The sequence below is a fragment of the Alosa sapidissima genome, chromosome 2, assembly GCF_018492685.1.
Source record: "Alosa sapidissima isolate fAloSap1 chromosome 2, fAloSap1.pri, whole genome shotgun sequence".
In the NCBI taxonomy this organism is placed as follows: domain Eukaryota; kingdom Metazoa; phylum Chordata; class Actinopteri; order Clupeiformes; family Clupeidae; genus Alosa; species Alosa sapidissima.
Window position 1 is genome coordinate 24,957,495 of NC_055958.1, and position 12,487 is coordinate 24,969,981.

At 46.2% G+C, this 12,487-nt stretch overlaps 1 protein-coding gene across 4 annotated transcripts in view; it reads left to right on the forward strand.

The window, feature by feature from the left end:
• fmnl2a (formin-like 2a) overlaps window positions 1-12,347 on the forward strand; it is a 59,866-nt gene extending 47,519 nt beyond the window's left edge. Inside the window, exons 16-27 of one of the 4 annotated variants that reach the window (XM_042068952.1) lie at window positions 613-737; window positions 1,004-1,206; window positions 1,857-2,091; window positions 2,306-2,374; window positions 2,538-2,618; window positions 2,718-2,847; window positions 3,195-3,358; window positions 3,877-3,978; window positions 5,082-5,180; window positions 6,252-6,375; window positions 9,757-9,856; window positions 10,462-12,347. In XM_042068952.1, coding sequence (XP_041924886.1) covers window positions 613-737; window positions 1,004-1,206; window positions 1,857-2,091; window positions 2,306-2,374; window positions 2,538-2,618; window positions 2,718-2,847; window positions 3,195-3,358; window positions 3,877-3,978; window positions 5,082-5,180; window positions 6,252-6,375; window positions 9,757-9,856; window position 10,462 — 1,433 coding nt within the window. In that variant the 3' untranslated portion in view covers window positions 10,463-12,347. Of the gene's footprint in view, window positions 1-612; window positions 738-1,003; window positions 1,207-1,856; window positions 2,092-2,305; window positions 2,375-2,537; window positions 2,619-2,717; window positions 2,848-3,194; window positions 3,359-3,876; window positions 3,979-5,081; window positions 5,181-6,251; window positions 6,376-7,590; window positions 7,706-9,756; window positions 9,857-10,461 lie in introns of those variants that run through there. The other 3 variants (XM_042068965.1, XM_042068963.1, XM_042068942.1) reach the window with 3 other exon arrangements.
• The last annotated feature ends 140 nt before the right edge of the window (window positions 12,348-12,487 follow it).

The following is a 12,487-nucleotide window of genomic DNA, read 5'->3' on the forward strand; positions in this document are numbered from 1 at the left end:
GGCTCCAGTACTCCTGATAAGCCTCCTCTGACCAGCGCAACGGAGGCTGGCAGTCTGGGGTGCCAACATCAGGACCTCACGCCTCCCAATCTCTTTTAGCACCTCACCCACTCAGAGGAGAGAGAGAGAGAGAGGGAGAGAGAGAGAGAGAGAGACGGAGAGAGAGAAAGAGAGGGGGGGCAGTGAGAGAGAGACGGACACAGAGAGACAGAGAAAGAGAGGTAGGGAGAGAGAGAGAGAGAGAGAGACAGAGAAAGAGAGAGGGAGGGAGAGAGAGAGAGAGAGTATGAATGCAGCCCACTCAGCGGTCACATTATCTAGGCCACAGAAGGCCCAGTGCGGCCCCTGAGGTGGTCATCAGCGCTGGGCCTTCTGATTGTCAGTGTGGTCTTGCAAATGTGTTGTGTGCCCTGATGCTCAGGTCAGCGTTTCAACCCTCAGCACATTTGTCCGTCCAGTCCATGTGGACACTTCCATAGAGTACTTCATCCCATTCCCAGGTCAACAGTCGACCACTCCCGCCCCCTTGACCTCTCCTTCGTCTGGTGTGTGTTAGGTGAGCGCATGCCTGACTGACGTTTGACTCATTGAATCATTTTGTGTTGTGGACAGCTGTTAAGATCAAGAAGCCGATCAAGACCAAGTTCCGCTTGCCGGTCTTCAACTGGGTGGCACTGAAGCCCAACCAGATCAACGGCACAGTCTTCAACGAGATCGACGATGAGAGAATCCTAGAGGTGAGGAGACCAGAAGAAGACCCTGTTATAGAAGTGTGCAGGGGCAAATGTATTATGTGTTGTGATTTATAACAGTAGTAGTTGTTGATGTTATTGCTTATCTATTCCCAAGTAATCATTCACAAATATATTCCTCAAAACAGAAAGGAGATATGTATCTGAAGGACTATGTTTAGCTATTGGTCAATTAAAGCAAAATGCAACTGAGTTGTATACAAATACAAAGCATTTGGTCAGCCCACCGCTTTGCCTTTATCTCCGGTCAGGATCTGAACGTAGACGAGTTTGAGGAGATGTTCAAGACCAAAGCGCAGGGCCCGGCCATCGACCTGACCACGAGCAAGCAGAAGTCCATCCAGAAGGGCCCCAACAAGGTGTCTCTGCTGGAATCCAACCGAGCCAAGAACCTGGCCATCACCCTGAGGAAAGTGGGCAAGATGCCCGAGGAGATTTGCAGGGCCATTCAACTGTAAGTCACATGACTGCCGACCACCACAAGACAGTTTCTATTGTAGCACTGTCATATGTCCGTTTTTACAAAAATGGTTGCCTTTACATTGTTACTGACGTATAGGTTGAAACAGTTCACATGTCCTGGCTCCTGCCACACAGTGATGCATACTGTATCTGTTAGTGTGTCTTGATTTAATCTGATCTGATCTGTTTGTGAACCTGTCTGCTTGTGAGACTGTCAGTACTCCATAATCTACTGTTTGACACACAGTGTTATGGCAAATGAGCTATGTTGAATGTGTTTAACATGATGGTATGTGATGTGTGTGTACTGTATGTACCGGTGACCCTGGACAGGGTTTGACCTACAACTGCTATGATTATGTATGAATGTCTGTGTGCCTTTATAAGTATGTGTGTGTACACATTTGTGTAATGAGGAACGCAGTTTTATTGCACTTTATTTGGCACTCGTCAGTGGTAGATGAACTACAGTACATTGAGCATGCTCAGTTGTGTGGTAGTATGTGTGGGTATGCTATAGACTCTATAGGCCGGATTGCTTGAGGAAGACTTGAGGGAAGTGTTTACATATACTGTAGTTTGTGCATGTCTGTTTCCGATAGCGTGTGTATATAGTCGTGCACTCAAGGCATGTGTTACTAGGATTGACCTGCGCACGCTGCCGGTGGACTTTGTGGAGTGCCTGATGCGCTTCCTGCCCACGGAGAACGAGGTGAAGGCCATGCGGCAGTACGAGAAGGAGCGCAAGCCGCTGGAGAACCTGGCGGATGAGGACCGCTTCATGATGCAGTTCAGCAAGATCGAGCGGCTCATGCAGAAGATGACCATCATGGCCTTCGTGGGCAACTTCACCGAGAGCGTGCAGATGCTCACGCCGGTCAGTCAGGCCCTCAGGCCTCACAGACTTTCTCTTTCTCTGTCTCTTTCACTCTTACTCTTTCTCTTTCTCTCTTATTCTAGCTTTCACTGTCTTTCGCTTTCTCTGTCTGTGTCTTTTTCTGTCAGTTACTGTACTAAGTTTTTTTTTTCCTGTTTGGTCATGACTGTCTGTTGTTCTGAAGTGGTATTGATTTGCTTTGTGCCTTGTACAGCAACTCCACGCCGTAATTGCAGCATCCGTGTCAATAAAATCCTCACAGAAGCTCAAGAAGATTCTGGAGGTGAGTCATATAGAGACTCTCATTTCAGCCTCTTGTTACAAATAAAACTTTCCACTGTGCCAATGTACGTAGGCTCTGAGGCAGGCAAATAATCCTTTATTCTAATGGATACCACTGTGCCTGTTTGCTGCTGAATAACATGCTGATGTGTGTTGTCCTCCAGATCATCTTGGCTCTTGGAAACTACATGAACAGCAGTAAGAGGGGAGCCGTCTACGGTTTCAAACTACAGAGTTTAGATTTGGTAAATCGATTTTCTTCTGATACAATCTTTATACAATTTGTGTATTAGTACACGTGTTAGCCTTCTTATATTAAACATCTCCTCCTTTCTCCTCTACAGCTTTTAGACACTAAATCGACGGACCGCAAACTCACACTGTTACACTACATTGCTAACGTGGTCAAGGAGAAGTATCAGCAGGTGGCCCTTTTCTACAACGAGCTGCACTACGTCGAGAAGGCCGCCGCAGGTGGGTCGTGTCCACTCTCAAGACTCGTCTGTAAACAACGGAAACTTATCTTACGTAAACAACATGACGACATTATAAGTGTAGTTCTGACGACTTGTCAAGTCTCCTTGTTGCATTGCAGTGTAAACTGCGGCACTGAGAGTTGGCGATCTCTTCCAGTACTTGAACAGTGTTCCTTTCACAGAGTTTTAGAGTGATAGTCCTGTCTGAACACAGTGCCCCAAGGACACTACAGACCGACTGGGCAGCCTTTGTTGTATTATCGATCAGGCACCACAACATGGTTTGATGAGTACACACCAGTGTATTTATTGGTGTGTGTGTGTGTGTGTGTGTGTGTGTTGCAGTTTCACTAGAGAACGTGCTGCTGGACGTGCGGGAGCTCCAGCGGGGGATGGACCTGACCAAGCGCGAGTGCCAGATGCACAGCCACAACACGCCCCTTAAGGACTTCATCGTCCAGAACGAGGGCAAGCTCAAGAAACTGCAGGATGACGCCAAGATTGCACAGGTAGGCTCTATCCAAACATTGCTTTGTACACATTCAAGTACAAGTTTAAGTTAAACGTTTTTGCACTTAAAGCAACACCAAAGAACTTTTCCTCTGTCACACGCACGCTATTTGTTTATTCAGCAACGGCTTTGCAAATAACGATGTCCATAGACAAGTCAGAGAATATGTTGCATGATTTTATGAAAGTACGATGTATTGCGACATCATGCAAGTCAAATTTGTAGTTTCTTATGTCTCGTTCTATCGAACTACAGATCCGCTACCCGATCTGGCAAACTTACATAGTGCGGTTATAGCCGATAGAGGGCCGCGAAGCGAATGCAGAAGTGCCGTTCACCCTGTTACGAGTTGATGAACCAATTGGAAACATTATTTCAAGGTACAAAAAACTCTTTGGTGTTGCTTTAATATTGAAGTGCTTCGGAGTAAGGCTGAAGTAAGTAAGTCCTTTATATTTAGAAGTGCTCATGAGAAACTTTGCCAAGGTTTTCCTCATGGCTCTGCCTCCACTCTAGGATGCCTTTGACGAGGCCGTGAAGTTCTTCGGGGAGAACTCCAAGACGACACCTCCCTCCGTCTTCTTCCCCGTGTTTGTGCGCTTTGTCAAGGCCTACAGGGTGAGCCTTCTCACCCAACCCCTCTCCCTCTCCCTCTCTCTATCCCTCTCTCTCTCTCTATCCCTCTCTCTCCAGGGGGCCGTCCGTCTGGTAAAGCAGGATTTAGAGGTCTAGAGCGGGAGCTATGCTGGGAAACCCTGGAGGTTCCGGCAATCTCTGGCTCAGCGCTCCCAATTAAAGCCTTTTAATCCGGCCATTCCCATTTTAATTGTGCCTTTCTCACAGTTGCATCCTAAGTTACACGTTCAGAGTCAATTCACAGTTACACTTTCTAGTTGCACTTCTGTGTCTTGTATTAGTGTAAGTAGAAAATGTCTTACACTTGCAATGCAATATTCTTGCAGAACTGTTAGGGTCTGTATTGTTATTAATATACAGTATGTCAGGAAGTTGTAGCATTTAGTTGAGTGTCATAGCACGTACATTTGGCTCATTAGGAGTAATCTAAGATTACATATTCCAGAGTATATATAACACGATGTTGGGTAATTCAGATTCAAGCTCATCTAATTTAATGTGACACTAGTGTTATCTGGCTTAATCTGGCAGTCTAACAGATTAATCCAGCCTGGAGAAAAAGACACGAGCAGAAATCATAGAAGCGCTGGTGTGCATGTTGCTTGTGTGGTCGCCACAGCTACACTTCAGTCAATCACAGTAATTGAATAATGGGATCAAAGTAAAGCAGATGTAATAGTGAAATAAAGTAAGTCGATTAAGCGCGCTAGTCAAGACCACTAGAGTCAGAGACCGCTAGAGTCAGAGACCGCTAGAGGTGGCTACACAGTCTATGCTGTGATGGTGGTGTTTTGATCTCTGACTAGAGTGCTGGGTTGCTATTAGATAGGTAAAGAACTAAGATTATGCTGGCCAAGGCCAAGGAAACATCATTCCGTAAGATTTAGGATCTAGTATCTTCTGTTGCTTCAGTTAAACAGTCAGGGTGGGGAGATAGAGGTGACCCCAGGGCACTCTGGGTGAGATGAGAGGTTAGTTTAACAGAGGAAGTCATTTAGTGATTACTGTATGTTTGCAAACAGAGGATCAAAGATGGACAGGTGCTAGTCTTACGTGTGTGTGTGTGTGTGTGTGTGTGTGTGCAGCAAGCGGAGGAGGACAATGAGCATCGGAAAAGGCAGGAACAGATGATGATGGAGAGGCTGCTGGAACAGGAGGCCATGAATGAACAGGAGGACCAGAAGGTACCGACTGCAGACTCGCCACCCTCTTCCTCCTTCCCTCCTCTTATCTTCTCCCGTCTGCCTGATCTCCTCTTCCCTCCCTCCCTCTCTCACTTCCTCATCCCTCCAAGTCCCTCTCCTCCATGCTTATCTGTCCCTCTCACTCTGTCAATGTGTTGACCGCGTCCTCATCCTCTCTGTCCCACCCGCTGCGTCCATCTCATCACCTCACCTGTCTCCTGGAGTTATCGTCCAGTGCGTCCGTCTCATCACCTCACCTGTCCCCCTCCTCACGTCTCCTGGAGTTATCGTCCAGTGCGTCCGTCTCATCACCTCACCTGTCCCCCTCCTCACGTCTCCTGGAGTTATCGTCCAGTGTGTCCGTCTCATCACCTCACCTGACCCCCTCCTCACGTCTCCTGGAGTTATCGTCCAGTGCGTCCGTCTCATCACCTCACCTGTCCCCCTCCTCACGTCTCCTGGAGTTATCGTCCAGTGCGTCCGTCTCATCACCTCACCTGTCCCCCTCCTCACGTCTCCTGGAGTTATCGTCCAGTGCCGTCTCGCTCTCTCTCTGCTCCCGTGCAGATGTGAGATAAGAGACGGGGAGGCCTCCTCTCTGTCTCTCTCACCGTCTCTGGTGTCGGTGTTGGAGGTCAGGAGTCATGTGTAATCTAGTGCAGGTACTCAGGAGGCTGAGGCTGATTAGCGAGGCGGCTGCTGCGCCGTGTCACCTTACATCAGATGCATCACACAGGGATTAGCGGCCACGGCACTGACAGACCTTCGACACACACACGGCACACACACACACACGCGCCAAGGATTCTTTACTCACTGTAAACAGACACATGCACACACGCACCAACTATTCTAAACTCACTGTGTGAACATAAATATATACGCACGTAATACAGACACACACAAATGGATGCATAGCCATTCATTTCAGTAGTTACACTCACACAAATCACCATTTATGTCTTGTTCAGGTGCACAGTCCAGTGATACCCAGAGTTTTAAGAATGCGGACAATTGTACCAACTTGAAGAGACGTGTCAATAGTGTTTGTCTATGTGTGTGTGTGTGCAGTCGCCATCCCAGAAGAACAAGCGGCAGCAGCAGGAGTTGATAGCAGAGCTGAGGAAGAAGCAGGTGAAGGACAGCAGGCACGTCTATGAGGGCAAAGACGGCGCCATCGAAGACATCATCACGGGTACAGAGCAGCTGCCGCCGACACACACACACACCTCACTTACACACTCACACACTCTGTTACTATATCACCCTATACATATCCATCGTCACACACATACTTGTATATGACACACTTTCCTTTATGTACACAACTACACACACACACACACACACATATTCACAAAGCCTCACAAATACACACACACACACACATAGCACTGTAGCACACACACACACACATATTGACAAAGCCTCACAAATACACACACACACACAAACTCACTACAGCAAGCAGTGTGCTTCTGGGATTGGGTGAGGCACACTGTTCAGTCTGTATGTAGGCTCTACCATTCCTCTTCCAAGACATTAATACTGTGGTTTGTGCTGTTTAAAATGACTAACAAACCCTTTTAACAGCTTTAACTCATGTTGATTCAACTAAAATGGCCTCTCAAAAATTTCATACGCAGGAAATTTTGTTGCGTGTTTAGACGCTGGGCCATAGATCTAATCCAGATTCATCTGCAGCTACTATAGCTCAGATGTGTGTGTAGGATCAGCAGTAGCATTGCAGCTAGCTCAGATCTGTGTGTGTGTAGGATCAGTTCCTGTAGCCGTTAGCTGTAGCGCTAGCTAGCGGGCCCAGGCTGGGAGTGGCCCTCAGATGCAGTGTGTGTATTGATCGTCTCTATTGAGACAGATGGCCTGTCAGCTCCACTGCAGAGCCTCAGGTGACACACACTGGGGTTACTGCCAGTAACAGTGTAGTCTGGTGCCCAAAAATATGTATCCATAGGATATGTCCCACACAAGACATGCTTACACACACACACACACACACACACCCACACACACACAAGCATAAACACACCTGCCATGCCAAGTGCATGTTAATCCCATAACTGCTGAAAGAAGGGGTATAGCCTGTAGACCTATCAAGCTGACGGCTAAATCAGGTGTTCAGCTGGAAACCAACTTCCCTGTTGCCTGATTGGCCCATTTAGACTGTAGCTTACACACAGTAGAGTGTGCTTTACCATGCTATGCCATTCAAACATCAGGCTCAGATTCTTGTTAACCAATTCTATGCTAACCTGTTGCCATGTAACCCATGTTTGTAGACTGACAAACATTGTTCCCTCTTTACGTCTGTGTCTGTGTTGTGTGTTTTGTCTGGCCGTGTGTGTGTGTGTGTGTGTGTGTGCGTGCGTGTGTGTGTGTCGTCTGGCTGCAGTGCTGAAGAGCGCGCCCTTTACCGCCCGAACGGCCAAGCGGGGCTCTCGGTTCTTCTGCGAGTCGGCGCTCGCTGAGGAGTGCCATTACTAAAGCTAACGCTCTCTCTCTCAAAGGTTTCTGGAAACAAAACAACTCCCCCAACCCTTTCACAAAAAAAGAAGTGCTTTCTTCTTTTTTTCCACCCCTTTCCCGTTCTCACCCTTCACCGTTTTTTTTTTTTTTTGGTTCTCCGCACCCCACTCTTCCGTCTCACTCTTATTTTCACCATGTGCTGTTCTCTCTCTCCCTCTCTCTCTCTTTCTCTGGGGGAGAGTTTGGGGTGGGGGACAAAGAGGGGGAAACGGGGCACCAGCCTCCTCCTATTGAGGCAGGCCATTCACTTAGGCCATATGTGACGTCCTATGTTGGATGTGTGTGTGTGTGTGTGTGAGTGAGTATCTGTGTGTGTGTGTGTGTGTGTGTGTGTGTGTGTGTGTGTGTGTGTGTGTGTGTGTGTGTGTGTGTGTGTGTGTGAGTATCTGTGTCTGTGTGTGTGTGTCTGTGTGAGTATCTGTATCTGTGTGTGTGTGTGTGTGTGCCAGCAAGGAAGGGGCTGTCAGTGGGCCCCTTTCCCCCTCTCTCCTGCATGAAGTGTGTCACCACGGGTCTCACCAATCCATCAGTGTAATAAAGCAAAGCAAACATAATGTCACAGAGAACGTCAGGATGCGAGACCACACCACTCGCCCTGGCGCTGCACCAGACCGCCGAGGTCAACATTAAACGCCACTCAATTTTCTTCAGTCAATATTAGCTCAGTACCGTCGCAATGTACTATTAATGTACCATCACTTGCCAGCAGAAGAGAAGGCTTTGAGCGCCCTCTGCTGGCGGAACCATTTTCAAACACCCCCAGAACTGATTTTTTGAATGTCACTCGTATTCAGTTTTTTTTTTTACTGTTCCTGAGTTAGACGGCAAATAGTGTGCAGCTACAGAATTTAGTTTAATTGACAAAATGCAAAACAATAACACTAATTATAAGTAGATATATTTCTAAAAATGAATATATTCACATTATTTTGAACGTTTTTGGGAACTGTGTTATAGACATATTTTTAAACATTCCTACTGTGTTGTAAGTGTATCACACAGATGTCTCAGTGACTGTAACATTTGTGGCATTATACCTTGCTTGTGTGTGTTTGTATGTGTGTGTTCATCTGTCCATGCGATCATGATTGTTCATCCATAATGATGTGTCACTGCTGTTGTCTGTCTGGGCTCTTGCATGATGCTGGCTCGCTCACACTCTGCTCCCATAATGCCTTGTGCTTCACTGCTAATTAGCTCACTCACACTCTCGCTCACTTTCCTCTTGCACATGGCTCAAGCATGCCCCCCAGTGCAGTGATATTGCTTAACATCACCTGTGGCCCTGGCCAATCACGCGAGAACTTATGGTTCCTATCTCTTGCATGAGGGTTGCTGCATGAGGTTTTTTTTTTTTTTTTAAGTTTTACATGGCATGTTAAGGAAACCAGTACATCTGTGTTCCTGTCATCACTAACACACACAGCCAGATACATGATCAGATGGCTTCTCTGTGAGCTCCATTTCCGTCCAGCCACCATGGCCTGCCAGCTGAACCTAACAGTGGCATGGATCTGGCTGTGCGCATGTGTTCAGTTGTCAACAGCTAACCTCAGATCGGTACGACTTGTCTATTGCTCAGAACATTCATTTCAGTTGTTATGTATGTTTTGTTTGAGTTTTTTGTTCAGAGTTGGATAAGAGCTTTACTAAAGATTTGTTTTGGTTTGCTGGTAGTCACTAAGCGAAGCGAGCTGGGTTTTTAAGAGACAGAACGTATGAGCAAAGCTGCCTTTGTCTGCCACCTTAATGCCTGCCTGCCATGTCAGTTAACTGCCTCTAGTGCCAGCCCTGCTAATGCCCTGTTCCCCCAATACCCCTCCCCCCTGTCATGCCCTCTTACCCCTGTGCTGTGTTCAGTCTCCACTCTGCTGCCCCTCCCTCCTGCCCCTGCTGCTGCCTCCAGCTGTAAGGCCAGTGTCAGTGCTGCGGAGCCCCGTCTCTCTCTCTCTCTCTCTCTCTCTCTCTCTCTCTCTGTGCGGTCGTCCCGCCTGCTCTCTTTTAACCTTCATTTTGTCTTCTCTTCATCCAGCTCTAAAGAAGAATAATATTACTAAATTTCCCAATGTCCACTCGAGGGTAAGGAACTCCTCCAATAGCACCCCTGTGGTGGTGGATGTGACCCAGACCTGGCAAGCACCTCTTTTTTTTACCTCCTCCCATCCTCCCCTCGGTCCCTCCCTCCTCCCACTCCCTCCCTTCTCTCTCTCTCTCTCTCTGAAAACCTTACATGTTCAGTTAACCCCTCCGCCTTTCCCATCTCTTTCCTTATCTCTTATGCATGTTCAACAATCGACCTGATTACTATGTGTGAAATGATCATGTTGAATATTAATCCCCATTCTTACCCCCTTTTCCACTGGTATTTCTTTGAGATGTGTTAAGATCATACTCTCAAAAAATTCAGGGAAATTCCTCTTACTCGGAAGCAGGCTGGTTTCATTGACAGGGCAGACATTAATGGCTATAATCTCTTCCCTATCCCCATAAGAAAAGCAGATATTTGACGAAATGAAATGCAAATCTCACAGAACACAATTTATTTATAGATTTTTTTTTTTTACAAATTAGTTTGCGTTACATCCTTGGAAGGACTTTTTTTTTGTCAAACCTCAAGTTGCTTTGTGTGACTGCCAGTCTGCCAAGCAGCCCTGTTTTACCCGGGCTTGCACTAAGCTGTCACCATGGCGATGCATGATTGACGGCCCCCCTTCTGTGTCTCTCTCCCCGTCCTCAGATCTTCGCAATCAGCCGTACAGACGAGCCGACGCGGTGAGGAGGAGCGTGAGGCGCCGCTTTGATGATCAGAACCTGCGGCCGCTCAACAACGCAGAGGTGGTGATTTGAGGGGAGAGAGAGTATGTGATGATGTGGAGAGAGAGAGTGAGTGAGTGAGAAAGAAAGAGACAGAGAGAGAAGGAAGGAGGAGGCTGATGCCTCAGAATGAAAGACTATATGGAGAGGGATTGAGGAAGATGGAGTCTGGAAGGTCACCCAATGGGAACTTTAGACAAGCCAAGTGCCTGAACTTAATGACTTTTATTTTCTTTCTTTTGTGCGGATACGATCAGAATGTTTATGACTTTGTTCGGATGTTGTGTTTACTTCAAGTAACGACTTGATCTGGCTTTAAACCTGTTGTCATTGTTTGTTTTCCTAGTTGTAAAACTGGACACATAAGAAGATTGTTTTGTTTTTTTTCATGGGTTACCTCTGTATAGTCAAATGTAAGATATAGTTCTGTAAGCACGAGCATTACTCCGACAAAGGTTCTTTTACTATGAAATCCCATAGTATCTTCTGACATTCCGGTGCTATCACCATCATGCTTGGATTATTCCAAGTGCTCAAGCAGCACTTAAAACTTTTCCTCCATATACTCAAGGGCTACTTTTTATAAGAGGAATATATCCTGGTTCCAGCCATCCAAACCAGTAAGTGTAAGTCCAAGGGCAGCGTGTATGTTTGTACGTAACATACCAGACAGACGTGATCAAGCAGCAGGAGCAGAGGAAGTGGCAGAGGGAGCTGAGGAGGGTGGGGATTGTAGGCAGATGGAACGTCAGAGGCTCTGGATGGGACCAGTATGAACTGGTAAGGCCAATATGAACTGTACACAGGGCGCCAGTGCTATGGTGTCGCCGCTGCAGTGTTAAAATGGTTAGCGGACCAAGCCGTGAAGTGGACCAAGATCATTGCAGGTCAGCTTCTCACCGACCCTGTGCCTACAGGAACACATCATTAAGGGTGATGGGAGAGAGGAGAGATGTAGACAAAAAATGAGATGAACTCAATGGAGTGTAACCTACTGTAGGGTTACAGTTCATGTCCGTCACCGTATCAAAACACAGAAGAGGCTCGTCACAAAACCAACCGGGAGGAGAAACTGGATTCTTATATTCCACAGTCTGGGGGGGGGGGGGGGGGGGGGGGGGGCTGCCTTCAAGAATGGCAGCATTCATGTCCACCACTCATGATTTTATTGTATAGTATTTAACCACTAAGACTATTAGCCACTCATTCCGTTCAGCTCCACTTGATGTGAGTGCCAGTCCCCTCCAGCATCTAGTTATATTAAATACTACAAATGAAAATAAAACAAAAAAAAAATCTAAATGTACAGATATTTTGCTACAAAATTGCTTTTTTTACTTTTTAATCCACTCATTTGCAAAAAGGATAATATTGTACATATTGTTTAAAACGACACCCTGTGCTATACATCTTGAATGTTATTTTAACTTATAGTTTTTTTTTTTTGTTGTTGTCTCATTTTGTATATTAAATTAAGCTGAGAACATGAATCTGGCGAACAGTGGGTTGATGGAAGCGGTCATGCATCATGATCGACCAACATCACAGAGGAATGGGACATTTAGTCTTGTGAAGGCCATAAACATTCCTGTTTATAGTACAACCATCTGCTGTCTTAACACATTCATCCATTTCATCTTATAGACTGGGTAAATAACTGGCATGTTCCTTGTTTTGTTTCATTTTGATCAGAAAAGTATTTAGCCAGTACAGATATGTGTGTATCACAAAAATACTTTTTAATAACAGATCTCTAAGTTAGATCCATGATTTCTCAATGACTATGATTAAATAAAACTATTTACACTACCCTAGTATGCCTGTGAATTTCTTGTCTGTCAACAGAAATGATCTAGATAAGACTAGCCATGAAACAGTTTCTCTCAGAGTTTCTCTTTTGTGAGTTGACTTAGAAGTAAGTCTTAGAAAGTAAGTCTCCTTACCATTTA